The sequence below is a fragment of the Gasterosteus aculeatus genome, chromosome X, assembly GCF_964276395.1.
Source record: "Gasterosteus aculeatus chromosome X, fGasAcu3.hap1.1, whole genome shotgun sequence".
NCBI classification, from domain to species: domain Eukaryota; kingdom Metazoa; phylum Chordata; class Actinopteri; order Perciformes; family Gasterosteidae; genus Gasterosteus; species Gasterosteus aculeatus.
This window is the reverse complement of record NC_135698.1, coordinates 18,373,923-18,401,109: the sequence shown is the minus strand read 5'-3', so window position 1 is coordinate 18,401,109 and position 27,187 is coordinate 18,373,923. Positions and strand designations below refer to the sequence as shown.

Here is a 27,187-nt window from a genome sequence, read left to right as displayed (position 1 = left end):
TAGTATTAGTTATAATTGTGGTATTAGTAGTACTAGCAGTATAAGCAGTAATAGTAGGTTTAGTATCAATAGCAGTAGAAACAGCTGGAATACTATTAGCCATAATAGTATTTGTAATAACATTAGTAGTAGTTGTAGTATTAATAGCAGTAGAAATACTAGTAGTATGGTAGTAGAAGTATCAGTTGTAGTACTAGAAGTACGAGTAATATTCGTAGTGGGAGACAGAATGTTTGTTATTCACACTTAAAAGTTTTTAATTAATAGGCCTCATCACAGACATTACAGTAAAAATTCCCTCCATGGGGCTTTTATTTTGAAATTATTGGATTGGGTGGGGTGGGGGGGAGTAGATAGAGGGAGGGAGGGTGAGAGGGTGAGGAAGGGAGGGGTGGTGAGGAAGAGATAGAGGGAGAGAGAGAGAGAGGAGAAATAGACAGACATACTGACTGAGAGTGATTAACAGTGAGCAGAGGTCAGGGTGGAGGGGGGAGGGGGGGCGAGTGTCTTTATTATATTGGTCTGTTGACAGAAAGCATAGCTGCGTCATGTGACTCCACTAATCAGGTCATAGGAGCAGCTGTGAGCCACAGACAGATCCTGCAGCATGTGAGTGCTCGTAACCACGACAACGGCGCACCTGTGATCATTAACGAGCGGCTGCAAAAGACAGAGACATGGCAGCAAGTTACACAGAATCCACACCTCAAACAAATGGGAACCAGCGCAAAACTATAACAGCTATCTAAAAAATACGGCGTTTGTATGAGACCCAAGACTCTACCGAACGCGTGGATGTGTTTTTATGTCTGTCCGGTAATAAATACGGCTCCTATGGCCGTTGACAAAACGTGTACCTTGTGGATTTTTGTGAGAAATATGTCGGCAGATTTGTATTGGAGCCTATGGGGCTTTTGGCAGAGGTTGTGTCACTCAAACACACCTTGCGCCAAAACTAAAGAACTCTGGGATTCCATGAACACATTAATCCAATCAGCACAACCATACCCTCATTAATCTGAAGAAATGAAGCCTCTAGAGTGTATACTTTGGCTGCAAGGACAAAAGTTCCATATTTTTTTAACCAGATTCCTGCGATGCCCCACACTCTAGCCTCGAGCTCTCCACTCTAGCAGACGCAATACACACTCATGTAAAAGTCAGAAACGGAGCGAAAAACTAGTGAAACATAATCAGTGATTATGAAAAAAGTACAATAGATATCAAGAAGCAGTTTTTTTCATAAAATAGTTGAGACTTGTATGAACATTTGAGAGTTGAAATGGTGTCTGTAGCTGAAAGATTTGCAAAGCTGAAAAATCTGAAAGTTGAAGAAGTTTAGGAGGATTTGAAAGCAAACTCCATTTGAAAACCATGTTAAAATATTAATGATTATTGATTTATATAAATTCAAGCATAAGAGGTAGAAAGCTGAAAAGTCATAGCCCTCAAGCCAGAAAGGAGCTGAACATTTTAATATTTGAACGGTTTTAATAGCTGAAAGTGTGAAGGAGTTGAAAGGTGCCGCGGAAGAAATAGAAGAAGAAGATGAAGTTGAAGAATAAAGATTCGAAGAACAATACTTGGAATGCATCTCAATGCATTCCAACTAATAAAGATTCGAAGAACAATACTTGGAATGCATCTCAATGCATTCCAACAATAATTTGTAAAAGGAGAAGAGGAAGAGCAGCAACATCACAGCAGTACAGGGGTGTTATTGTTGTTATTTGGCCAGAGATGATTTATTGTAAAGTGTTATTGCACTGGGCAGGAATGATCCTTGTGTCAGCGGAGCTGAAGGAGTCTATTGGAGAACGTGCTCCACAGACCACTATGCTGTCTCAGTGGGAATTATTTCATTGGGTTCTTGTGAGGTCTTTCGAGTACAAAAAGCATTGCCAGGACACTGTGGCACACTGCAGGTGTGAACATCCCGCCAAGCAGCAGTGTGTTTTTTGCCTTTGTGGCAAACCGTATTTATGTAACAAAGTGAATACTGCAGGACATCCAGCAGGCCAGCTTTGTGTACTCTTTACACACTCTGATCTGGCTGTTTCAACATGAGCAGTTCACTTCCTAACGAGAGTTTTCTAAAGTCTGAGTGGTTTGTTTGCACATGCAGTAGGTCACTGGCCGTTTCAGGGCAGCTGACGGTGGATTTAATCTCGCACAGGAAGTAGAACTGTTTAGGTGTTTTAAATGAACCGCATCAGCATCACACAGAGAGACTACCTTATAAATAACTTTTAAGCTAGCCGCTGGACGAGCTAAGTACACCACGCGTGCCTACAAACTGAAGGTTCCGATCTATTTGTGCATGTAGGTCAGACGGTGTGTGTGTCAGCCTCTGTTTTCTGGGACCCTCTACCTGTCTGTGTCGTCATGCATATGATTCTACACAAACTCAGGATGACATAGGAGGAGGATGACAGCTGAACCACACACGTTATGGCTTTTTATCCTTCTTATTTTCCCCTGGTGTGGTCAATGTTTGATGATGAGTGGGTGGGGGAATTCCCTCATCATATCCAGTTATTTTCATAATGCCATTTTGCACAGATTCCTTAATAGTTGACACTAAAAACTACAACCTGCTTATAACAGGAACAGGCCTGCAAGAACAAAAATGGCATCGTCCGTTGGCCACCCCTCCGGAGGCCGCAATGGTCCAGCCCTTATTTGCATAAGTTTTCTGCGGGGGGGGTGCAGGTCGGGGGAAGGAGCGCATGTGGGCTACAGACACATGAGAGCAGAACCGGGGGCTGCGCTCAACCAGACGGAGTTATGTACTGTGCTCACCCGGTGTCCGCCACAGGCAACGGCTCCCTCATGTACTGCTACGACGTGAAGCCGGTGAGTAGCATTGTGCTCGGAGGGAACATGACACATGTCACCGCGATGATGCTGTTGCACTCTTTAGTGTGCCGTGTTGTTGCTTTAGTAAGAGTGACACACCTTTTTTCTCTCTTTTCGTCTTTACTTGTTAATAACGGCTGAAGAGGAGGCTCTTTAACTGAGAACCAACGTGTAATAATCTCCTTCTCTTGCTCACACACCTTTTATTGAGGCTTTTTTTTTTAGAACTGTTGGGGATGTTTGATGCTCTGCACAGAACATTTGTTTGGAAAAAAGGGTTGGTTTCATTTTGCCTGTTTGCATGTTTGACAACAGAGAGAGAAACAGTGGCAGAAAGGTTTTATTTTAGGAGTTCATCTATGATTTGTGATGAATCTGTCTTGTCACTTACTTGTGCACAGGGCGTGAAGCTTATTCTTGTGTAAAGTTCCCTTGTTTACGACTGGCCTGGGTTAATCCAGGACAAGAGTTTGTGTAACATAAGATTAAATGACCTCCTGGATGCCCATTGGTCACTTGTTCGTTTGGTTCCATCTAACAGCAGTTATGTCATTTCATCAACAATTCCTCCTGCTTCCAGCATCCACGGCGCTCAAGCAACACCTCTCTCACTTGTTTTAACAAACTCGTGTTGGATCCGTGCTTCCTGTCCTCTGAGCACGGCGCAGTCGAGCCCAGCAGCAGAAAACATCTTGACATGAAGCAGATTGCTGCTACTTCTATTTGATTTAACCCCCCCATGTCAGAGCGGCGCAGTGCCTCCACCACTGCTGCCATTATCAAAGGCGGCTTTGATCTCCGTGAGACTAACCACATCCAGACATCGTGGATCACAGAGGCAGAAAATTGGTTGCATGTGGCTGGAGTCGGCCGTGGCGGAGCACAGCCTAGGCCCTGAATAGCAAGTTGATATTTCACTCATCTAGCATGGTAATGCTCTGTGCATTGACAATGTCTGTTACATAGATTTCATATTTCAAAAGAAAAGAACTGTGTAAATGCATCTAATTGATTGTCAAACAGGACTCGTGTTTAAAATGATTACTTCAAGCCCATATCAGGGTTTTATAGTATTTCAATCCTCTATTGACAGTGTTTTCCGTTGGTTGAAAAAAAGCCCCCTTATCATTTGTGATGCGGTGATTGATGGCTCCTAAATCAATGCTGTGTTAAAAGAGAATGACACGGTGACGGCCCCTCTCCGGCGGGGGGGCCACAGAGGGGCGTGCTGGGGCGGGGGTGTGACCATTATTAACGGGTCGCCTGCTATGCTGATGGTAAGGAGGACAATTGGCTTTATCCTCCGCCATATGCTGCCCATGGCGGCTCAGACGGGGCCAGTGTCGGCAGGGGCTCCTCTGTTTGGCCTGGCCCACAATCACCATGGGACTCATGCCAGCCAGGGTCACGGCTGTGTGTGTGTGTGGGTTTAGGAGCGTGTGTTTATTTGTGTGTGTGTGTGTGAGCCTGTGAATGTGCTCGCAAAAGCATACTCGAGAGAGTCTTTAATAGCCTGCTTTACAGAACTTGTCGTCCGGGTAACTGACACCCCATTGATGCTGTGCAGGGAGGTTTATTTTCATTTCCTGGGGCACATCAAAGCAGTCGAGGGGGGGGGGGGGGGTGCAGGTGCAGCCCAGACCTCTTGGTGTGTTTGAGCGAGTGAGCATGTGTTGGGTTTGTTTGTGTGCATATGTGGGGTTTTCCAGCCTTTTGCTATTACAATTAAAACCAACGGTACCTCGTACATTTTCTATCTATTTACAATGTTTGCTTTTCCCCAGAAGGGGATCATTAGGGAGACACTGGCTTCTCAGTCTGGTTTCGTTCAGTGTGAGAAGGCCTGTAATTTAATTTATATTGGGGAGGGAATTGTATCCAAGTCTCCTGAATCCAGCCAAACCTGATCATGATTAGGGCAGGGATTTCTCATGGTGAACGGTTCCTAAATCCGGATGAGGAGGTGCATGGATCTGCAGCTTATGGATTATCGCAATAGCTCTAAGTGTGCATCAGCTCTCTGCTTTGTTTCTATAATACTGTTTGCTTCAGCTCACACGGTATTCACGCGGTTGTGCCCGAAAGGTTTAGTTTGAGTGTTCCAGACGCCTGTCGAAAAATAATGGTTTGTATGCATTATGTTATAGTTCAAGATCGACAAAGCCACGAAAGTCACCTCTTCCCTTTTAGGTTTATGGGCAGTCTCCCTCTAATGACGACGTCAACCAGAACTCATCTTCACATCCCTCCTCCAAGGCGCACAGCAATGTGTTTGCAAGCACTTTCTTTGGTGAGCTGAGAAAGTCATAAATATTCCAGGATATTTACACACAGATTGATGCTTATAATGACAAATAATGGAACGGCTAGAAGTGTGACATCTTCAGAACTACCTGACTTTAATGCAAACAGCCTTTAAGACCATCATCATTGCACTCCATCTAATGGTTGTTGAGATAAAACATTCAAACATCACATCAGATATATAAATTGTCTGACACATTTTCTCCATGTAGCTTCACAACTGGCCGCTTGAGACGCTCCTCCTGTGCACGCTATGACATAATGTTAACGCTATTCCAGAGGGGATGAGCAACTCGCCGGACATCTGGAGCGCTGTGAATGGGCTGAACCAGCAGGGCTATGAAGGAGCGTCGGGAGCCGCCACCACGCAGCGGACGCCGCCGGGCAGCTACAGCGTGCTGCAGCCACCGCAGCACGGCCACCTGGTGAGATTCGCACCCCCCCCCCCCGACACCCCCCCCCCCCCCCCATGATAATAAGAATTAGAATAATAAATATGATGTGCGTCTGCGTACTGTTCAGGACTACTCCCCGCAGTCAGTGATGGCTGCCGACATGAACAGGGCTCTCCCACCAATGTCCACTTTCCACCGCCGCAGCAACACCGTGCCGCGCACTCCGTCAGTCAACGCCCCCGAGAATTCAACAGGTGAGCAGACGGACAAAAATGTCTTCCGTGTGGACTCTCTGCTGTGATCATTCACGACGGGGGTTTTTCTTCCGGTCTCAGGGAACAAGGGACACGTGTCAGCAGGGTCACAGACAGGCGATACCTTGGGCAAAGCTCTGGCCTCTGTGAGTATGCGACACCTCAATCCCATTAGAGCGGCTCATCTATGCCGCGTTGTGTTCCAAACAGCCAGCGCGGAGCATCAGAAGGGCCATGGTGGCTTGTCCCCGCTCGTCTCAAACCAGCGCGCGTTGACAAAGGGCTGAGCTCTCGCTGGTGGACTTCTAGCGAAATCACCAGAATTGATGAGTTTAGTTCACGTTACGAGCCCGCTCCGAGCGCTGCGGCAGCAGCTGTAAAACTTCACGCGGAAATGACAGGGAGCCCCCACCTCCCCCTTCTGTCTCTCTGCTGTATGCTGCCAGATTTATTCCCCCGATCACACCAGCAGCAGCTTCCCCTCCAGCTCGTCCACACCGGTGAGGTCTCCGTCCCCGCTGCAGAGCGGAGCTGAACATGCAGGTAAGCTGGACTAACACGTGCTGCTGCCCAAATGGGGATTATGACGCATCTTATTCAACCCCTTTGTGGTCTAAATATGGTGGTTTTCTGTCTCTCAGGTACCAACATGTGGCCCCGGGCACCAGTGTCACCACACTATGAGTCTTCACTTATATCATTGGTAAAGATCTAATTGCCTAGGGTTTAATATTATTGTGTACTAGATAGATGATGAGCATAATGTATATAAATATATATTGCACTCAATTCTAAATCAATCGGCTGAAAAATGAAAGAGCTGAAATTTGGGAAAACAAAAAAGCTCTTTGTCTAATTTGATTCAGATGCCATAAACTCCGTCCCGATTGGTAGACACCACTTCTAACATCTGGTGTCCTGCGTTGGCAGTCGCAGGTGGAGGACCGGCTCGACAGACTGGACGATGTGATCCACGTCCTGAGGAACCACGCCGTGGGCCCCACGGGCGGCCCCCCCTCTGACCTCCACGGCCTGCTCAACCACAACCTCCACGGCCACCTGGGACCCGCCAGCAGTCTGCCGCTCACCTGCCACACCTCGGCCATGGTTAACAACCGTTTCTTTGAAGTCTTTAAGAAAGGGCAGGCCGGTGTGTATGGAAGCCGTGTGTTGTTTGCGTGTGTGCAGTGTGTGTGTGTGTGTGTGTGTGTGTGTGTGTGTGTGTGTGTGATGGTGTTCAGTTACAGGAATTTTCCACCCGCTACGTCGGCATGTTTTTCCTCATGTAAAGGTTGTTGTCCTTGAAATAGGAAACGGAGCACAATGGGAGAGCGCTGTGACGCGTTGCCCTTGTGTGGAGAGAGAGCACGCTACGTGCGCACTCTAATTCCACAAGCGGGGTGGCGGGGGGGCGCCCCGCGTCATAAAAATCCCCATTCCAGCATGTTTTCAGCAGACCGGGGGATTTTGACCCAGCTGGAGTGGAAGTATATGCAAGGGAAAGGGTTTTCTGAATCTAACCCTTTGGGGGAGGGGGAATTAAATTCACTTACTTTTATTTCTCCAAATGATGTGTCTCCTAGAAGTGAATCATTGTCTAGAGAATTAACGGGGCGCGCGGGGGGAGCGCGCGGTAGTTTTACGACGAGGATTAAGATAGTCTGAGATTAAATTCATTCTGTAGAGGGGGAAGATCGACCCGGTGTTACGTTGGAAACGAGGGGGCGGATGTCGGTTTGGTGACTTGTTTGCCGTTGCTTCAAAAAATGGTATAGAGCTGCTTTACGGGACTGAGCCCTGCTCGCTGTCTCACCAACACATTATATAATACAACATTTCCCTTATCTCCTCCCTTTCTTTGTTTGTGGTGAAGGGTGAAGCTGTTAATATGAACAACAACCACTCGGCCTTCCAGAGTCGGCCACCCAACGGCCATCCGTACCCAGCCAGGCAGAGGACGCCTCTTCAGCCCATGCAGGGTGGAGGTAGATGCTGCTGCATGTTTCACCTTCCGCATCTGAACTTTTGAACCTTTTGAGCCATGAAGACTTAAATGCTCTCACAGCTTTATTATATAGATCTTTTTTTTATTTTTTTTTTAATTGTGTGATCTCCCACAGGAGGTCTGGGAGTTCAGAATAATCTGGAGCTGAAGATGGAGAGCAGGGAAAGGGAAGCGATGATGCACACCAGTCACAGCTCTGACAGCCAGAGATCAGATGATGAAAGCGAACTCAAAGCACAAGAAGAAAACAGTGGAAGTAACAGGTGAAAAAAAAACAGGAATTCATCAGCTCAGAAAAAGCTGTGATGGGGAAGTAGCACGGCAGATTTAAAAAAAGCTCTTCTTTCACTAATTTAACATCCATCCAGACCCCCTGATGTGAAGGGCAGCTGTGTCCAGGCAGGCATATTTAGCTCTGCCTCATCTTTCTTCTTCATGTTACAGTTAATTAAATGAGCGAAAAAAGAGGAGCTGCCAGCGAGCAGCAAAGACATCAATGTTAGGACGGTGTATTTTTGGTAGTGGGGTTCCTTTTTTATCCTACCACGATCGCCATTGAGACTCAAATGCTCAAAAGTTCCACTTAGTAGGAACAATTATTGGGGCAGCAACTTTGATTTTTATTTCCAATTCATTATTTCCACCAGCTAATAGAGAAAATGCATCCTTACAAGATGCAACGATTCAGGGTTTTTTAACACATTGCTTGTTTTGTCAGAACAGCAGTCTCAAAATCTCCCAAAATATATTCCAATTGCAAATATATAAAGATGTAAAAGGAAGCATCTTTATAAAACTAAATAATTAATCAAATAATTATTGTATATTAAAATAGTTGTTCATTAATACTAATATTTTAAGCCCTATTTTTGTCATCAGATCATTTCAACCTGGTCATTAATGGGGGAAAATTGTCTTTTATTAGATTTGAAATGAGCTTGTGTTTTGAAACCATCTTTCTGTCTGTCTGGAGAACCTCACCGATTAATCTGAGTGTTGGTTCTGGTTTCTGTAGTTTCACTTCAGATCATCAGCTCTGATGCCTGAGCACGTATTTTTCTTTTTATTTAAATCACTTATCTAGTTGAGGGAAAATAATTTGGATATGTGGGGACAATCCTCCAGCAACAATTAATTCACTGAAACGTTGTCTTTGTTTTGTCTTCTTATTATAATTGAATGAGACAATGATTGAAAATGAAAAAATGATCCTCTTAACAACATGTTTAAAAAGTAATCTCATTCAATTCACACAAACCCTTTTTACAGAACATACAATTATTCAGTACATTATTCCATGATGTCGGCTCATTGACCAGCAGAGGGCAGAAAGATCCACAGTAGCCTTTTGCTCGATCCACTGAAGCTCTTTGCTCCACTTAAGCTCAACTATTACTTTTGAAAAAAAGAGTCCGACGCCCTTACCAACATTTTCTCATATATGTCTCTCTGGTGTCGTAGTATCCACGAGGACGGTGACGAAGATCTGAGTCCCGAGCAGAAGGCCGAGCGGGAGCGAGACAGGCGGATGGCCAACAACGCCCGTGAACGTCTGCGTGTGCGGGACATCAACGAGGCCTTCAAGGAGCTGGGTCACATGTGTGAGCTGCACCTGAAGAGCGAGAAGCCCCAGACCAAGCTGCTGGTGCTGCACCAGGCCGTGTCAGTGATCCTCAGCCTGGAGCAGCAAGTCAGAGGTCACTGTTTCCTTGAGATGCTTACAGACTCTAAACATTGAACAGTTGAAGTCTATCCAGAGATGGATTTTTTTTACCACTTCGGGGCAGTTCAGTTGGCTTTTTTCTTTCTTGTTTCTCATTCATCGTACTAAATCCCCGACTTTATCTACCAGCTAGTGCAGAGGTTCCCAACCACTGGGCCGTGTTCAGTTTGTAACAACAACAATCAGGGGTTGAAAAGGAAGAGCACATACTACCGCGCATCTTCAGCTTCTTTGTCAAAGGAAACGGTCAAACTAACTTATTGTTCCTTGAATCCCACAGAGAGGAATCTGAACCCAAAGGCCGCGTGTCTGCGGAGGAGAGAGGAAGAGAAGGCGTCCGCAGTCATGAGCGATCCGCAGTCCATGCATCTCGCTTTCAATCCCAGCGGGACTGCAAACCCCATGGGCCACCTCTGATCATCTGATGAGTGCATCAAATCCAGCATAAGGTGGAAAACATCAACTGTATTCAGGCAGCGTGCGTCTGATTGATTTGTTGTTCATCAGAGAGGCGGCCCGAGGGAAGACGCTGTTCCTACCTATTTGGAAAGAAGTCCACATTAATATTAGTCTAATTTGTTTATTATCTCTGTCTCAGATGTTGGGTGAAGAGCATCCCAGGAAACATGCAGCTGTTTTGGAGGTCCAGCATTCCTTCTGAATTCGGACGGCGACCTCTCCGTTGAACAATCATCATCGTCGAACTTCGTGCCTAAACTGTACTTGTAACAGACATTGTACACTGCAGATGTTTTGTACATATTTTGTATATTTGCTGATTCTCTGTGTGTTTTGATTATATCTGGCGTAGTGACAAGGGACCATCTGCAGTTTTAGATTTTTTTTTTTTGCAGAGCCAGATACATAACTTTGGGACGGACTTTTACAGTATGTCACTATTTACCACACGTCCACTCGTGATTTCCACCGAGCTCAGATAACCGACTTTCCTATCTATCTGTGTGTGTGTTCAGACCACGGATTATATTTGTCCTGTGGTGTGTGTGTGTGTGTGTGTGTGTGTGTGTGTGTGTGTGTGTACTGCAGGAGGCTGAGCATTCTGTGAATGGAACAGATCTCCGAGAATGTTCTTTTAACACATCATCTGTTATCTGTAAATTTGTTACAAATTTGTGTTATGACTGTTAACAGGATTACACTTAACGGCACACCGGTGGACAGAATCCCTCCTCTTCTCAGTCTAATTATTCCTCTTCAGACGTAGTCAAAGCTCTTTGCATGTTTTTAATAGAACATTACATTTTTTTCTAAGTTATGTAACATATCTTTTATACAAATATTGTGAATTTCATAACGTCTATTTACTTTTACACAGAAAAACCTTTAGTGCAGTTTTGCTAGACGTAGCTACATGTCATGCTCTGAGCAATACAGTATTACAGAATAATTTATGTCTTGTTTGCTTCTCACTCTGCTGAACAAATAATAAATATTATTCAAAAAACAATCTGTAATACTCCTCATAACATGTACAGTATGTGTACAGTTTGAAGTAGCCTTCAGGCATGTGTTGAAATGATAATGTAGCAATAAATGTCTTTTTTCAAAAGGATTGAGTTTTCCATTGTATCATGTGATATAGAAGTGTAGATCACAGTGTAGTACCACGGTACATCCAGTAGTTCTGTGCCCCGAAAGTACCTCATAACACCGTGATATCATTTGATGGTCGTTCTCATTTAATTAAGTATTATTCAGGTTCAGCTAATTATAGATACTATATATACAGTTTAGTTTGGTGCTTCCCAACCTGAAGGGCCCCACCTAAGGGTCACAATATAGATCTGGCGTTATGAAGCAGTTGTTAAAAGTAATTCAAGTAATGAATTGGAACAAATCCGAAAGAGACTAAATAGTTGCTGGACATTGTTTTTTTTTAAACGGAAAATGCTTGTTGGTAAACTGTAAAGAACAAACCGATCTAACTACGTTTTAGAGGGAAAAATGACTGTTTGCTCCTCTACATTTACTTGACGATTTGATTACAATGAAGGTACTTTACAAATTCCAATAAATAATACAAAACATAATCAACAAATGAATTATGATTATTTAATAGTCCCTTTCATAAGACAGCGGTATAGTTAGAAAATGAGATTGCTGCAACAATTATTGCAAACAATTACATTATTCCAACATGGGCTCATCCGCATAATGATTACGTGTAAGTAACTACCTTCTTTATAAGTAAACATATTTATCTGTATCCGATTATTATTATGCATTGTTACTTTTATATCAGTAAAATATCTCAATACTTCTTCCACAACTGGCTACTCGTCTTAATAACGAACATCTGCGATCGTCTTCAGGTGTCCTTGAATTATAATGGGAACTTTTAAACTTTAACAGTCTTTGTTAATCAAATGTTCCACATCAAGCAATTCAGTGGATAATTATCCCAATATAACAATGTGATAAACTGCCCTTTAGTTTTAATCGATATTAGTCTCTACATTTCCTCGTATGAAGCATTTGCGTCAGCGTCCATGTGGACAAGACATCTGACGCGGAGCGGGCCGTGAACGCCTCTCCAAGCGGGACACGGGCGGAGGCAGGACAGCGTGAGCGGACAAGGGAGGAGGAGGACACCCGTCCGACACCCAGCGGGTAAGTTTTTACCACAGATCGATGTCTTTTTAACGCGCCGCGTCTCAAAACAAGGAGATATTGCTCGGTGGTGAGTTCAGGGTCATCTTTATGTTGGTTACTGGATGTATTTTTGCATCTTCTTTCTTCATCTGAAGTGTTAAAAGTTCAACTTGTGAGATACTTTTTGATTGACGTTTGCTATCAATAACGTAACGTAATGAGCGGTTGACGTTGTATGTTTTTCACAAACTGTAACGGAGGACTTTGCTCCACGTTACTGTTAAAAATGTGAATTTAGATGCATCAAGTAAAACCGGATAAACTCATATCCGCAGGAACTGTTACTTTTTCCCAGTCTGAAGGGGATTCCCTTCTGAACATTGTCTACGTTTGATGGACGAATAAGTTTTTAAAAAAAGTTTAAAAGCTGGATTTGAACAAATATTTCATTTCTTTTGAACAAAAGAAACTTTATAAAAGTTGTTCTAAGCTGTAATTAATGGCAGTTAATTATTATTTAATTAATAGTTAATAAATCATTTTCAAACGTTTCGTGGAGAAGCTTTAAGCTTTTTAGAACAACATTTGGTCTGGCAGGTTTATGTTTTAAAGGTGTTATATATGTTGTATTCAGAGCATTACTGGGACAGTAGGACAGTAAAGCTTCGGAGAGTAATGAGAGTCTCTGTTTTAATCTGGATCTTAAATCTTCATCCAGGTACCCAACCTGTTTATGATGTTTTCAATCCCAGAAACGTCTGTAACGGGTCTCTCCTTTCCATTTCAAATCGAAAACGCATCACCCTAAATGAGCTCTGGCGCTATTGATCGAAGCGGCCGTAATCTTGAGGGAGAGTGGTTTTGTGCGCTGCACAACAACGTCTCCTGTGTTCTTGTGTGCCAGCCACACAGTCACATATTTGTTGACAAACATCTTCCCTCGAGTGTCATAGCGTGAAGTGGGTGACGACGCCTCGGAGACCCCGGCCAGTTGTCGTCGTCATGTGGTGGTACAACAGCGCCCTGTCATGAGCACACTGAAGGAGCTGTTTCCATTGCGCAGCAATATCAGCCTTTATTCTCTGTTACATCGGCCCGGTGCAGCTGTGAGAGGAGCTCCCTCTCTTGTCTGTCATTGTGTCCCAGTGTGGCTCCGACTCCGATGTTGTGTAAACACCAGCCTCCGCTTGACCGAGCGCGCCCGTCATTCTCCGCTTCCCATGCAGGTTCAGGTTCCTCGGGTGTCATTTCTAACGTGACGTTTCTCCTTTCTTTGTTTTATTCTCTCTCTCTACCAGTTTATCTGTTTGAGATGGAGTCGCACAGGCTGAGCGTCTCTCCGGACGTCAGGATGCAGAGGAGCTACGCGCAGCAACACGGTGCCAGAGGTGGCCAGGACAACCTGTTTGGCGTCAGGGTGCAGATCCAAGGGATTAAAGGTCAACCCTACGTGGTTCTGAACGGTTCTGGGCAGGAGATCCACCGGGACGTCTCGGTTATCACCCACCAGGCAGGGTACAGTCCCGGCATGGTGACGAGGTCGGCGGATGAGAGACCCGGTCCCGCCGAGTCCCAGGGGACTGAAAGCTCCTCCGCGTTCCACTACCAGAAACACCCAGAGATTCTGAGGCCGTATGACCCCGAAAGTAACAACATGCATTTAGTCGTTCCTTCAACAGCTTCACAGCCGAACACCGGCGCTCATCACGACACCGCCAGCAAACCCAGGATCCCTCTGCCTGCCGAGGGCCCGGTGGGGGACCAGTGCGAGGTGGTCTTGAACAGGACACCTTCTCCAGGTAGACGTGTCCCCGCAAGTCCCCCGAACACGGTGGACACGGAGTCCTTCCTATCCGTGGGGAAGCTAATAAGCCGGTTCAACAGCAGCCAGCGGAGGGGACGGGGAGGCCCGAGGAACAGGTTGGAACCGGAGCAGTGTCGGAGGTCGCGCAGCGTGGACAGCAGTCGGAACCACGACTCCTCATCCTCGTCCCCGTCCTCCAGCAGAGCCTCGTCCCTGAGGGGGATGAGGGGCGAGACGACCCCGGGTGCCATGTATCCACCGGGGTCGGCCAGGGCTCGACTCCTTGGCGGAGAAGCCCCTTTGCCACGGGGGGAGAACAAGCCCAGCGCGGCGCTTAAAGGACATCAGGGAAACGGGACGATGTCTCGATCACTTCAGAGGGCAGAGAAATCCAGGTCGTTTAGTGACCAGGCGGACAAATCCGACCAGAGAGATGCACAGGTAAAGGAGATTTGCGCCGAGGCACAGTTGTCATTTAAATGTGTGTATTTATCTGCTGTATATCTCTTAACCAGGTGACTCCGGATCTTCTGAAAGGACAGCAAGAACTCTCAGTTGACCCACCTGAAGACACAGATAAGTTCACTTACCTCAAGGATGGGTAAGTTCCCCTCAACTTTGATTAGAAGAAGTAGTTTATTTAAGGCAACGCAATTAGAAGCAATATCATTTTTTATATATATGTATTTATATATACAAAGAACTATTTCCTGGCTGGGCTCAGTAACTATCAAATAACGATATAACTTGGTAATTAGTGAGCTTTAGATATCTTGGAAGGCAGATGTTGTTACCTTTGGACAGAGCCAAGCTAGTTGTCTCCTCCTACGGCCTTTGTGCAAAGCAAAGCTGCGTAGATGGTTACAGCTTCATATCTATTGGACACATGTGAGAGCGGGGTCGGGGACACGTTGATCCTCTTTCCTCCTCGAGCTCCACGCGGACACAAAGAAACTGAGCCACGGCCAGTGGGCGGGACTTTATTTAATTTTCCATTTTTCAATTCAAGCCGTTGAAGAATTCAAGATGCAACTATAAAACTGTTTAACTGTCCACATGAAAGCATATGAGAAGAATAACTCGGATGATCCCTTTAAAACAGATGCACATTTGGCGAAAGTTCCAATGAAAAAGTGTTCATCCACAGGATCTCTTTTTTTGAACCCGCAGCCACCTTTTGGTGGTTAGCTGGTCGTTGTGATCACGAAGTGCAGTGAGATAAGAGCGCTCTGCTCCAGCTGTGTGAGCTCAGGATCACTCCGGAATGCAGAGCATGTATTTCTTTCCACTGATAAAATAACTTCTTCCCGTGGAAGGTTTTTATGATCCATCGCTGGCTTTTTGATAAATATGCGCTGAAGCAACTGCAACTGTGTATCTCCGGCGGGTCACGACTCAGACATCGGCACTGCCCAGTCTTTGTGTCACAACTAACTGAATCAAACTTTATCATCACGCCATGTCGAGCGCTGTTAAGAGTGTTAGTGAAATATCTCCTCGCTTCTCAGGACGGCAGACGATGACTCCACCACTCAGAAGGACGTCACCGTGCCGCTTGAAAAGGTCAAAAGGGTCAAGTGGATGAGATGTTTGCCTGTCAGCCTGATTTAATGTCTTCGTCTGAAACACGCTGATGTCGGGGCGTTTGCTTTTTCACTCCTGCAGGACTATGCAGAGGAGGGGAAGCTTCTGCAGCAGAAGCAGGCGGCGCTGGAGAAAGAAGTGTATGAACTAAAGCAAAAACTGGAGACGGAGATTGAGGTCACTGCAGTCCCATCCCGCTGATGCACGTCCAAAACGCACACTTCCTATTCCAGTGACTGACTGATGTGTTTTTTCGTTGATCAGAATGAAAAGACTCTAGCTAAGGCTTGTGAAAAGGCCAGGACAGAGAAGAAGAAACTCCAGGAAGAGCTGGCCAAAAGCCAGCAAGAGCTTTACAAACTCAGCGACAGACTGGCTGAGCTCGAGGCTGAGCTCCAGTCCACCAAAAAGGAGTAAGGACCTGACCTTTGTGTCCTTCACAAAGCGCACAATGAAAGCTGCCATGTGTAAATATGCAAGTCCTCCGAGCTTGATTGGGGCTTCCATTAAGAAAGGTGTCCTATTTGAATCCTGCAAATTTGATTCAATAAAGACCGGCCTGCTATTGGCTAGCGGTTGTTGCAGAAGGCTCCCGGCCAAGAAATAGTCCATCACATGTTTTCAGTGTGGATTAAACACATGACAGATAAAGTGTAGAGAATTGAGCTTTAGATGTTCTGCTAGTCAGTGTTGGTTTCAGTTTCCCCCTGTGTCTAAACTCACTTTAACTTTATACTAAACTCAGCGAATGAGCATATTTAGCACTTAGCATGTAAGAGTGGTATCAATCTTGTAACTCCCGGGCAACAAAGCAAATTAAAGTTGACCTGGTAGTGTTGAACTATTCCTTGTGAGTCCAATAGATTAAAGGGGGAAAAGGTCATTTGACTGAAGAGGCAGGGTCAAATACCATTTGGATAAAGCGTGCAGATACACCGTTTTGTTATCAAATACCATCAAGCGCCTTTGAAAAACTTTGATGCATGGGATGCAGGCTTCTTTTATCGTTCTAAAATGTATCTGTCATATTTCTGTCTTTCGTGCACCTTTGTGCACATTGTAAGGCTGAACCAGATGAAGGCAGAGAGGGAGAGATCCAGGACGGAGATGAAAGACCTCCAGATGCAGCTCTCTGAGATGCACGACGAGCTGGACCTCGCCAAGAAGGCTGAGGGGATTAACACGGACAAAGAAGTCCTACTGGAGGTAAATTAAAACCACATGAACACCACGCACCAATCAACCGTCAGCCGTTCAGCTCCTTCACTGGACATCGTGGTGACGTAGAACCTAATTGGATGTCTGTCAGGATATGGCGCAGCTGCGTGTGGACTTTCAGGAGATGCTGCGGGTGAAGGAGGAGCAGGAGGAAGTGCTGCACCGCAGGGAGAGGGAGCTCAGCGCCCTGAAGGGGGCGCTCAAAGAGGAGGTGGAGACTCATGATTCCTACATGGGCGCCTTGAAGGAGGAATACGAAAATGAGCTTGAGAAGCTGCTCCGGGATTTAGACGTGGCTAAAGAGGTAACAGTGACGACCAGGCTCTCCACCATTGTCTCTTTCTCTCCAAAAGCTAAACCAGGGTTTCACCATCTGCTGCCCCGTCCCGTCTCACAGAGCAGCGCTCTGCTGGGTCGAGAGATGGCCGACGCGGCGGAGGAGAGGGGTACGGCCAAGGTGCTGCTGAAGGATGTGAGCCAGGACAGAGATCAGCTGAGAGGAAAGGTGCAGGAGCTGAACAACAAGGTGGATCAGCTGAGTCTGACAATTCAGGAGTCTAAATCCAGAGAGAGACTACTGGAGCAGAGCGCAAAGCAGCTGGAGGTGGGACAGCTGAGTCACTTACTACTACTACACCTACTTTCATTCTGCCATGTTCTAAGGACGCGCCTGCGTGTTCCTTGTGTCTCCAGAGGGAAAAGCAGCAGGTGGAGGGAGCGCTGACGGATGTGAGGAGGAACGAGGAGGAGATGTGTCAGTCCAACCAGTTGCTGCTCACTCGCCTGGAGGACGTGCAGGTAGCGCCAGTTCGCTGTTAGCCTTGGAGAAACCTTGTGGTGGCGTCTTCTGAGACGCCTCACACATAGCTGCTTTGGACTTTGTTGCGTAGCATCGCGTCTCTCGACGCGGATCCACAGCGTGAACCAGTTGTCCCGTTTTCATTCCCAGAGTAAGCTGACCAAGCTGAACCATGAGCACAGGGACCTGAAGGAGAAACTCAAGGAGGAGAGGAAACAAATAGAGGAGCTATGGAGGGCAAAAACTGAGCTGGAGGATGAGAGGATCCTGCAGGACAGAACTGTGGAGCAACTGCAGAGGAAGGTGAGAAGTGTACTATTTAATCAGGCATTTATTTATTAAGCCACATGAGCAGAAACAGCTGCTATTTGTCGTGTCTTATCCATGTTTACCAAAAGGTCCACGTATCTCACCGTAGAAACACTCTGTCTTTATCTCAGATGAATAACATTATGGAGGAGTGCGAGGCGTCTACAGATGTGCTTCAGGACCAGGTCGAGGAGGCCAGAGAGAGGAGTCAGAGGGAGTTGGACGAGCTGCGCAGGCAGCTGCAGGAAAAGGGAGGCGAGCTGGAGAAATGCCGTCAGGCGGCCAAAAAGCTGCAGGAAGAGGTGTGGTACTCATTGTCCCCGTGAGTCACTAGCATGTGGGTTCAGCAAAAAACAACATTAGGATGGAAAGGAGTGCAAATGTTTTTCTGCTGATAAGATGTTCTTTTTTTAAGTAGTCAAAGAAGTGTTTCAAGGCTTCAGACTGACAATTCAGCAAGTCAGCACGTATCACTTACCTCTCACATATCTGACTGACGGGCCGTCACCTTATCTTACAGCGTGTGTTTCTTCTGTGGTCTGTTATGAGTGCAGCTGCTTCCTCTGGAGGAGGATCTGCGGCGCTGTCGCAGGGAGCAGCAGGAGGCCCAGCTGAGGGTCCGGCAGCTGGAGCAGAGGGTGGAGGAGCTGGAGGGGAGAAACGCAGCCGCGGTGGGAGAGCGAGAGCGCCAGGTCAAAGTCATGGAGGTAAATGTCTCAGCAGCCCGGGACACGACACAGATATCTTGGCTCTGTTCCTAGTATGGATCAAAACACTGGTACGTCTTTCATCAGACGTTTTTGTACTCAAGTCTGCTTCTGCGGTAGTCCTCGCTGCAGCCAGTGTCTCATGAAGCCATGGAGATTAGCTGGACCATAGAGCCTTCAGTCCTACATTCTTGGGTCTATCGTTATGTTTTCCAATTGGTTCAGGTGCCAGTATTTGCTTGTTCCAGTGAACTATAAGGGCGCCACAGCAACAAACATCTCACAGCTCAGCACTGTTCGTCTCGCTGATGACACAACACAGCAAGTCGACACCGGCGTGCTCAATGTTGACACTGTGAGGCTGTTTACTGTACAAAGTTATCAGACCTGTCTGCGTGTTCTCAGGAATCGCCGTTCACTCCCTCCCCCCCCCCCCCCTCCAGAGTCACAGAGCCCACTTTTTTTTCAAACAGGAATACCTTTGTCTTGCATTTATTTCCACAGCTTGATTCATGTTTCATTAAGCCCTTAACACCTTTATTTAAAAATCAGTCCGTGTTTTTTTTAACCACATCCTTTAGAGATGCTGTATCGTGTGACGCGGGATTATGAAATCGTGATTTGAAACACACGTGTTCCTCTCCTCTCAGGGACGCATCGGCCAACTAGAGGAGGATCTCAACGATGAGCGCAGCAGCGCTGACAGCCTGATGGAGCGATTAGACAAAACCAAAGAGCAGGCACGTTCCCTCCCGCACACTCTCCTTTGGCATTTTGTGCTCAGACTTCAGAATGCTGGCTTTGTAACAGCCCTGAAACATGGCTGAACTGCACTGACTTCATCTATACGTTTCTTTCTCTCCGCTGTCGTCAGTCTCACGTCCTCGGTTCGCCTGTGAAGTGGGCCACTATTCATGGGAGCAATGCGGTGCCGACTAATTGACACACAAAACACAAGAAAACAGCCAACTATTGTGAGCAGCTATTGAAAGTCCCTTCACTGGGCCTCTGGATGTTAATAAAGGAGAAAGAAGCCTTTAGATTTAATAGGCCTACTCAGACCAGACAGCATTTCCTCGGATTTTAGGAGTTAAGCTGATAACTTCATTTAACCTAAAAGTTATTGTCAACAGATGCTGTCATTATTAATAAGGTCGTGTTTTCAGTCAATATGGAAAACAGGATGCATAAAGTTCAAGCCTATATTTAGCTCTATGGTTAGAAATTGGCATAAACAATCAAAACTTTTACGTTACGTTTTACGCCAGTTGTGGAATAAGTATTCGATCCTTGCAATATAATATAATAGCAATAAAGTAAAAGTAAAAGTCCTGCATGATAAATCCCACCAAATAAAAGTATAGTATGATCAGAAAAATGTACATAAGTAATATCCAAAAGCCATGAGACTGACATTACTATTAAAGACATTATCAAAATGGTTTATACTGATGGCTTAACGTGTTTATGTGCCGTCGGCAACTTTAGTCCGGTGGTTTTGGAAAAAACAACAAATCTATGATGAATTGGTTAATTCAACCTCATTTATTGACAGATCCTCGTTTTTCAGGAGGTCTCACAGCTCTGGGATTAAGGGGTTCAGACCCAAACTCAAATGAAGAGATGAGGAGACAACAGGGAGACTTTCACTGAATTAAATCATGGCAAAAAGAATATAAAGAGAATTTTATCCCAAATGAACTATAACCCCCAAACACTGAAGAAAACTTTAAACAAAATGCTGGAATGTAGAAGAAGAAAAAACTACTGAAACCTGAGAAGAGGGAAACCAGACAGGCTAAATACACAAGGGGCAAATCAACTAATGAAACACAGGTGAGAAAGGAAACAGGCGGGAAAAAGACAAAGGCAGGAAGTAGAATGCGTCACTTTACTTTGGTAGTCACTCTTGTCATGACACATGAGACTGACTATCAAAGTAAAACAGGAAATAAGCAACAAACAACAAACAATCAATGACAATGACATGAGACAAAAAGACTAGTATTTAAAGGGACAGTTCACCCCAATATCACAAATATTGGTTTGTCGTCTTACGTGTAGTGCTATTTATTTATAAGTCCAGGTGGTTTTGGTGTGAGTTTTATAGACATTGGTTCTCTCCAATGTTACAAAATGATTTAGTTATATTCCACCACGGATAAAAGGTAAGCTGTTCCCCTCCTCTCGTTGTGACAGATGGATCAGATGAGGAGCGAGCTGATGCAGGAGAGGGCAGCCAGGCAGGACCTGGAGTGTGACAAGATGAGCCTGGAGAGACAGGTAAGCGACCTTCGACCTTACGACACAGCAGAGCACCTACAAGGGAGAGAGCAGGATGTTTTGGATTTTAGAGACAGAATTGGAGTTTACAAACACAGTCTGTTCTTACAAGTTTTTTGGCACAATGCTGTGTTTCTTGTAGATGAGCGTAATAGTGTGAAACCATTGGCTGGGCTGAGTATCGCGTCATTCGCCTCGTCAGGAACGTCCCGTTTCGCCTAATGAATGACATTCTTCTGTTTCATTTCCCCTCTGAGAATAAAGACCTGAGGAGCAGAGTGACTCATCTAGAAGGATCCCAGAGGACCAACCAGGATTCACTGGTCTCCAAACTTAACGGCCGCATTCAGGAGCTTGAGGAAAGGCTGCAAGGAGAAGAGAGGTGATTGCCTTCACGTTGCATAATGGCCGTTAATTCCCTTTGGAGAATGGCTCCGTCGGGCACTTTGATGGTAGCTGTCGAGCAGCGAACCCACTCATATCGCTGGTGGTAAGAGTGAGAGTATCCGAAAAACACACCGTGTTGATGCTTTTTCCTCGCAGAGACAACAACAGCCTGCAACAAGCCAACCGCAAACTGGAGCGCAAGGTGAAGGAGATGAAGATGCAGACGGACGAAGAGCACGTCAACCTGCAGAGCCAGCGAGACCAGGTAGACCAGTGTTTAACCGCAAAGTTACCAAGTGGTCCGGAGCTGCAGACCTGACTCCTGACTCATCGGGGGTGGCACTTTTGTGAACTCTTCAGCTGACTCAGAGACTTAAGACGGCGAAAAGGCAGATGGACGAGGCGGAGGAGGAGATTGAGCGTCTGGAACACGGCAAAAAGAAGCTGCAGAGAGAACTGGATGAGCAGATCGAGTCCAACGAGCAGCTTCACGGCCAACTGAGTTCACTGCGGAACGAGATGAGGTGACGGCTCACCTTCCGCCGCTTTAGTTCCTGCCATCTCAGTATGCGGTGTTACTTGAACTTTAAGTGTTTGTTTGACTCTGGTCGTTTTACCTCTGTGCATCAACAGGCGTAAGAGGAAATCCCCTCCTCCCAGTAAGACCACGGAGGACGACGGGAACGACGCAGATGACCTCGGATCCGATTGACAGGCGTCAACAACATGGAAACAACACGTGTTGTCTTTGGACTTTATTAAAAAATGACGTACTTGGGAAGAATCCGTGATATTATTATTCAACATAACCCCTTTAACCAACTCAGGTGTGATTTCATGATGTTCCCAGTTGCCATGTCTGACCTCTTGTGGCAACATGTATAACTACAATACCTGACAAACTGATGTCTTAAAATGCAGCAGATGGCGTATTTACCTCCACTCATATTCATTCATTTGTTAATAAGCTGTTCATTTGCAGCATGCGTTTACCTTCAATTGTAAATCTTAAACTAATGAATAAATAAAATGAAGTTGATACATCTCAAGAAACTAAAAGTTGTCTGTTTGTCCTGCGATGACACACACACAAATATGGAGAAATGGAGGTGTAACATGAATCAACCCTCGTGGATCTTTGCGTGCCGTTGGGGCTGATTAGAGGGCCGTGATGGTTCCACCGCTGGATCAATGGCCTGTTGTGAGTGGCTGCGCTCTGGGAGAGGTGGAGATTTGAGAACTCCGGAGGTTCACACTGGTGGACATTTGGTAGTTTTAGCAGCACTTGGCACGGGGATACATGGAAATACAACACAAGAGAAGCATGAGGCAACACTGTGCGATCAAACATGGAATACTCAAGGAATTCCTGGCAGAATTCCTGGGGACGTTTGTCTTGGTTGTAAGTAACATTTTGTATTACAAATGTGTCTTGGTGTAATGTAACAGTGTATTTGTTTTTAGAAGTCTGAGATCTTGTGTCAACTTCCAGGCTGCTCTGAGAAATCAACCCGTGTCTTTGTGATGTCGGTGAAAATCTGCTTCTCTCCTCCCCTCTCGTTTGTCAGTTGTTTGGCTGTGGCTCAGTCGCTCAGACCGTCCTCAGCCGAAACAGCCTGGGCGAACCTCTCACCGCCCACATCGGCTTCTCCGTGGGACTGATGATGGCGGCGTACGTGGCCGGCGGAGTGTCGGGTAAATGTGGTTTCCACTCCAACTGATTTCACATCAGCCACCACTGACATGGCCCTTAGAAGCAAATGCGTGTGCAATGCAATTAAAGGAATCATTGTTGTTGGGTGTCGCTGTGATCAAGTTTCTACCGTGCCGGGTAATGGCCTCCTGTCAAATAAACTGAATAAATATCATCGGTTTAATATTGTTTTATTGTGTGCATATTGAGCTGATTTGCTGCATTTGATCTACTGTTTAGGGCCGTGCACGCCATTACAATCATTTAAAGTTAATGCACACGACCTAAAACAGTTTGTGCTCCATGCAAACTGTAATGCAAACCTGATGCTTGCAGCTTCTTGTAGTACGAATTTGCCTTTATGACTTTCTGACTTCCTGTCCAGCAGAGTGCCCGTGTCAGCAGGGACGCGCCAGCTCTCTGTCCACAGCCAATGAAAGTGTTGTGACCATTGATTTGTGAGTGTTGTTGCGGGGTCGTACATAACCCTGGGCACTAAATGTCCTGCAAATTCCATTGATCACAGGCTACGTTCATCAGACCAAATGAGACTGCCCGGCCCATCTGAGCCGCTGCTACTATTTCACAACGAAAGGACCAAACCGAATTCACGCAGGGAGATGACAGATGTTTTTTGAAAATGAAAACAATTGGCAGGATCTGAGTGCAGCTCGATTTAAAAGAGCAACACGATAATGCTCCCCTCTTGTTTTGTTTTCTTCTTACTCACTGGTTGTATTTCTAATATGTGACATGTCATTCTGCCCGTGAACACACATCATCAACATACAACAGAACCGGGCGCTCGCCTTCTGCTGCCCCCCCCCCGTGCATGTGACAGCCTCCCGAGTGATGGAGAGGATGTCACGGCAGACTCCCCCCCACCCACTGCACCGCTCTTTACGTCTCTGCTTTGTCTTTGGTCCCAGGGGGGCACGTGAACCCCGCTGTGTCCCTGGCCATGGTGGTTCTGGGCAAACTGAAGATTTGGAAGTTTCCCTTCTACGTCATCGCTCAGTTTCTTGGTGCTTTTGCGGGAGCGGCTGCAGTCTTTGGATTGTACTACGGTGAATAGCCCTGAGCTTTGTCCCCCCCTTCCCCTTCCGTCTGTCACAGCGAAGGTATTTCAGATCATGGCAAAGAGATAATATTCTTTACAGCTATTTATTCTTCCTTCTCCCAGATGCTTTCATGGACTTCACCAGTGGGATTCTGTCAGTGACGGGAATCAATGCAACGGGTCACATTTTTGCTTCCTACCCTGCGAGACACCTGTCAGTCCTCGGCGGCTTCATAGATCAGGTGAGCTCCCAAATAAATAGTGCATTTCAGCTCCCATTCTGCATTTAAATCCTGGAGAATCTAACTAATGCAAAATTGATTGAAAATCCTCTTTATTGCTTCAGCTTTGGGTCTAATGACCCATTTCCTGGGATTCACTGGAAGGTCCAATCTATACTTAACACCATTTTCCGCCTTTTTAGTCGCTGCAGCGATCCAACATTAACACATCGTCATCATCACCGTGGCGCACGGAGTAGAGAGGGTGCGCCGGGGACGCAGGGTCGGTGGTTCAAACCCCGGCTCTGTGTCCCATGTCGAAGTGTCCCTGAGCAAGACACCGAACCGTTAACTGCTCCCACTGTGTGGGACGGGTTAAATGCAGAGAACAGTTTACTGTATGTGTAAAATAATACTCGGCTTCTTCTTCATCTGACATAAGTCTAATTAAATAAATGTTTAACAAATGTATATCTGTGTGACAGTGATGCTGTACACACTTCTGCCTCTAGATACTAAATAATTAACATATTAATGAAATACTTAAAAACCATTAGTGACACAGATTACAAACTGAAACAGTGAGAAGGAATCATGTACCAAATGAGTGAGGGTTTGATTTTAATGTGCCCAATACAGTGCAGGTTAACTTAACCCATTTGATTTATAGAAATAATACCAACATTTTATGCAAAAATGTGAAGTTAAGAAAACTCGTGCCGGAGATTCAGGAGGCTAAAAGCGAAGATACGTAAACCAACTTACGCGTTGGGTAGAACAGTGTTCCCTACTCTGCAGTTTACCAAACAAGTGTTGTTCCACTCCTGCAGGTGGTGGGCACGGGGATGCTGGTCCTGTGTATCTTGGCCATCATCGACGGGGAGAACATCGGCGCGCCCAAAGGCGTGCAGCCGCTGGCTATTGGTCTGATCATCATGGCCATTGGTGTTTCTATGGGGCTGAACTGCGGTTACCCCCTGAACCCTGCCAGAGACCTGGGACCACGACTGTTCACCGCTGCAGCAGGATGGGGGATGGAGGTCTTCAGGTAAGTACCAGGCCAAATATTTTATTTTGTATTTATTTACTTTATGTGAGCACTGCCGTGGGAAATGGTATTTAATAGAAACAGAACAAAGAAATCTATTTAGTTATACAAGGGCACACATATCTGTGAATATTCTTCTAATTTGTCAACCTATATAACCACTGTAGATGAACTCAATTCTTTCTTATTCAGACGTTGGAAGCATATAATGTTGGATGTGAATTATTATTATTGGATTATATTATAAATGATCATTTATATATGAATCATTTTTTAAATTGTGTCCATATGGTCATGTAGTTTATTGTTATTTTTGAGAAATATTCTAATAATAATCATAGAATATTTGTTTGTATGTCTAACTTGTGTTAGATAATAAATATTATTGCATATGATTGTGAGAAGTGATTCAAAGATATAAATCTTTATCGAAAAAAAATGAATAATAAATCAAGAGGTTGATTTAGTTCGTAGATTGGTGATGACTGATGAAGACCTGAGCTGCTGACTGATTTCAATCGGTGATCTCTGGCGGTTTCTGGAGATCATTAGAACTCTTGATCTATTTCACTCTGCTGCTTGCAGCACTGCAAACAACTGGTGGTGGATCCCTGTGGCGGGGCCCATGGTGGGGGGGGTGCTGGCGGCCGCCATCTACTACCTGCTCATCGAGGTGCACCACCACCGCGAAGCGCCCGAGAAGCCCCGCGAGGAAGAGGAGGAGGAGGAAGAGGAGGAGGACGAGGACAGCAGTCTGAAGGACAAATACGAGATGATCACGATGAGCTAAAAAGAGAAAAGAGACATTATCTTTGTTCCGTCTGTAAAGACGGGCCTCCCGTGTCTCCTTTGCAATTTAATGTTTTACGTTTCAAACACATGAAAATCTCAGTCCTTTGTGCTTCAACATGTTCACGTTGTTATTTTCATTTAAATGTTGTAAATACTGTATTATAGATATTAGAACCTTTATTTGCTGTTATTCAACAATTGCTACTGTGCTAATAGTTTTACGTTACTGCCAGTCTCTTTTTACCTTTAGTGGTGGTTGTGATGATATTCTCTGTATATTCACTTAAGACTGTTTTTTTGTTCCAACTTGTGATTGTTTTCTTCTTTTGCAAACCACGACAAATCCCCCCCCCCCACCTTTATTCTTTGTTAGCATTTGTATTTTACCGTGTGATGTTTTGTCTACATTAAAGTTTCTACAAATATCGAGTTCATAGGACATAAGGATCATACGTTACATTTATTACTAAAAACTCCAGTTAAACTGACCGTTTGTTCATCTCAGCATTAATACCACTACATAAATGTAAGCGTCCCTTACATCGCTGTATCAGCTTGTGTGATGAAGTAGAAGAGGACAGTAAAGGTGGCCGCCAAACCTCACCAGCTTACGAGTACATTTGTCGGTCTGAGATTTGGGGGTTTGGCAGCTTGGTTGGACAAATCTAGCGTTGTGATTGGTCAGTTGCATTTTGTGGCGACTGCGTTTGTGATTACCTCCTCCACCAATGATAAGATGTGATCATTAAAGCACATTTCTTGCAGCACATTCGGTTCTCACCAGACCAAACAATAATCTAATCTCTGGGCATTATCTGACACTGGACAATGAATCGGGAGTCATATTGTATTTCCGTCTCGTATTTCGTAATGCTGAGGGACAGATGCCACTCGACTCGGTCTGGGGGACAGCGAGCAGGGCCGGGGCCTCCATCACAATCGTGCTTTGTCCCTGAAAGGAGACACAGTCGCGTGAGACGCCACAGCTCTTTGCACACGGCTGAAACCAGCGACGTTGGGATATTGTTTAAAGGCCGAGCGTGACATCTGCTCGAAGAGAGCTGTGAGAAAGTGAACGACGGCACCAGTGATTAAAATTAGAATCCAAATCTATTGCAACTCGACTCGA

General features: G+C 45.5%; 3 protein-coding genes across 7 annotated transcripts; all 3 read left to right on the top strand.

The window, feature by feature from the left end:
- The first annotated feature begins 2,697 nt into the window (after positions 1 to 2,697).
- Positions 2,698 to 11,113, top strand: LOC120809655 (transcription factor 12). Of its 2 annotated transcripts, none has more exons than XR_013451236.1 (13): positions 2,698 to 2,856; positions 5,050 to 5,149; positions 5,443 to 5,588; positions 5,686 to 5,812; positions 5,894 to 5,958; positions 6,259 to 6,355; positions 6,454 to 6,515; positions 6,743 to 6,919; positions 7,686 to 7,797; positions 7,933 to 8,080; positions 9,279 to 9,514; positions 9,821 to 10,018; positions 10,139 to 11,113. XR_013451236.1 is itself a non-coding variant. In XM_040163627.2 (13 exons), exons 1-12 carry the CDS (start codon positions 2,788 to 2,790, stop codon positions 9,955 to 9,957), a joined length of 1,476 nt encoding a protein of 491 aa, XP_040019561.2. In that variant the 5' UTR covers positions 2,698 to 2,787; the 3' UTR covers positions 9,958 to 9,989; positions 10,139 to 11,113. The 2 variants fall into 2 exon arrangements, 1 of the variants encoding a protein (XP_040019561.2); XM_040163627.2 differs by having other exon boundaries at positions 9,821 to 9,989.
- Positions 11,114 to 12,043: 930 nt separating this feature from the next.
- On the top strand, positions 12,044 to 22,297 carry LOC120809355 (cingulin-like protein 1). 4 transcript variants are annotated; one of them, XR_013451235.1, is made up of 19 exons: positions 12,044 to 12,171; positions 13,452 to 14,398; positions 14,473 to 14,558; positions 15,466 to 15,520; positions 15,623 to 15,718; positions 15,806 to 15,954; positions 16,606 to 16,747; positions 16,851 to 17,063; positions 17,157 to 17,363; positions 17,453 to 17,557; positions 17,709 to 17,861; positions 17,999 to 18,169; positions 18,422 to 18,574; positions 19,225 to 19,314; positions 20,774 to 20,857; positions 21,122 to 21,239; positions 21,401 to 21,509; positions 21,605 to 21,768; positions 21,878 to 22,297. XR_013451235.1 is itself a non-coding variant. In XM_078083314.1 (19 exons), exons 2-19 carry the CDS (start codon positions 13,466 to 13,468, stop codon positions 21,954 to 21,956), a joined length of 3,114 nt encoding a protein of 1,037 aa, XP_077939440.1. In that variant the 5' UTR covers positions 12,044 to 12,171; positions 13,452 to 13,465; the 3' UTR covers positions 21,957 to 22,297. The 4 variants fall into 4 exon arrangements, 3 of the variants coding, with proteins under 3 accessions (XP_077939440.1, XP_077939442.1, XP_077939441.1); XM_078083314.1 differs by having other exon boundaries at positions 21,115 to 21,239; XM_078083315.1 differs by having other exon boundaries at positions 12,158 to 12,241; positions 21,115 to 21,239.
- Positions 22,298 to 22,485: 188 nt separating this feature from the next.
- aqp9a (aquaporin 9a) lies at positions 22,486 to 26,487 on the top strand. Its single transcript, XM_040163089.2, has 6 exons — positions 22,486 to 22,646; positions 22,813 to 22,939; positions 23,867 to 24,004; positions 24,121 to 24,239; positions 25,049 to 25,266; positions 25,852 to 26,487. Exons 1-6 carry the CDS (start codon positions 22,545 to 22,547, stop codon positions 26,054 to 26,056), a joined length of 909 nt encoding a protein of 302 aa, XP_040019023.2. The 5' UTR covers positions 22,486 to 22,544; the 3' UTR covers positions 26,057 to 26,487.
- Positions 26,488 to 27,187: the final 700 nt, after the last annotated feature.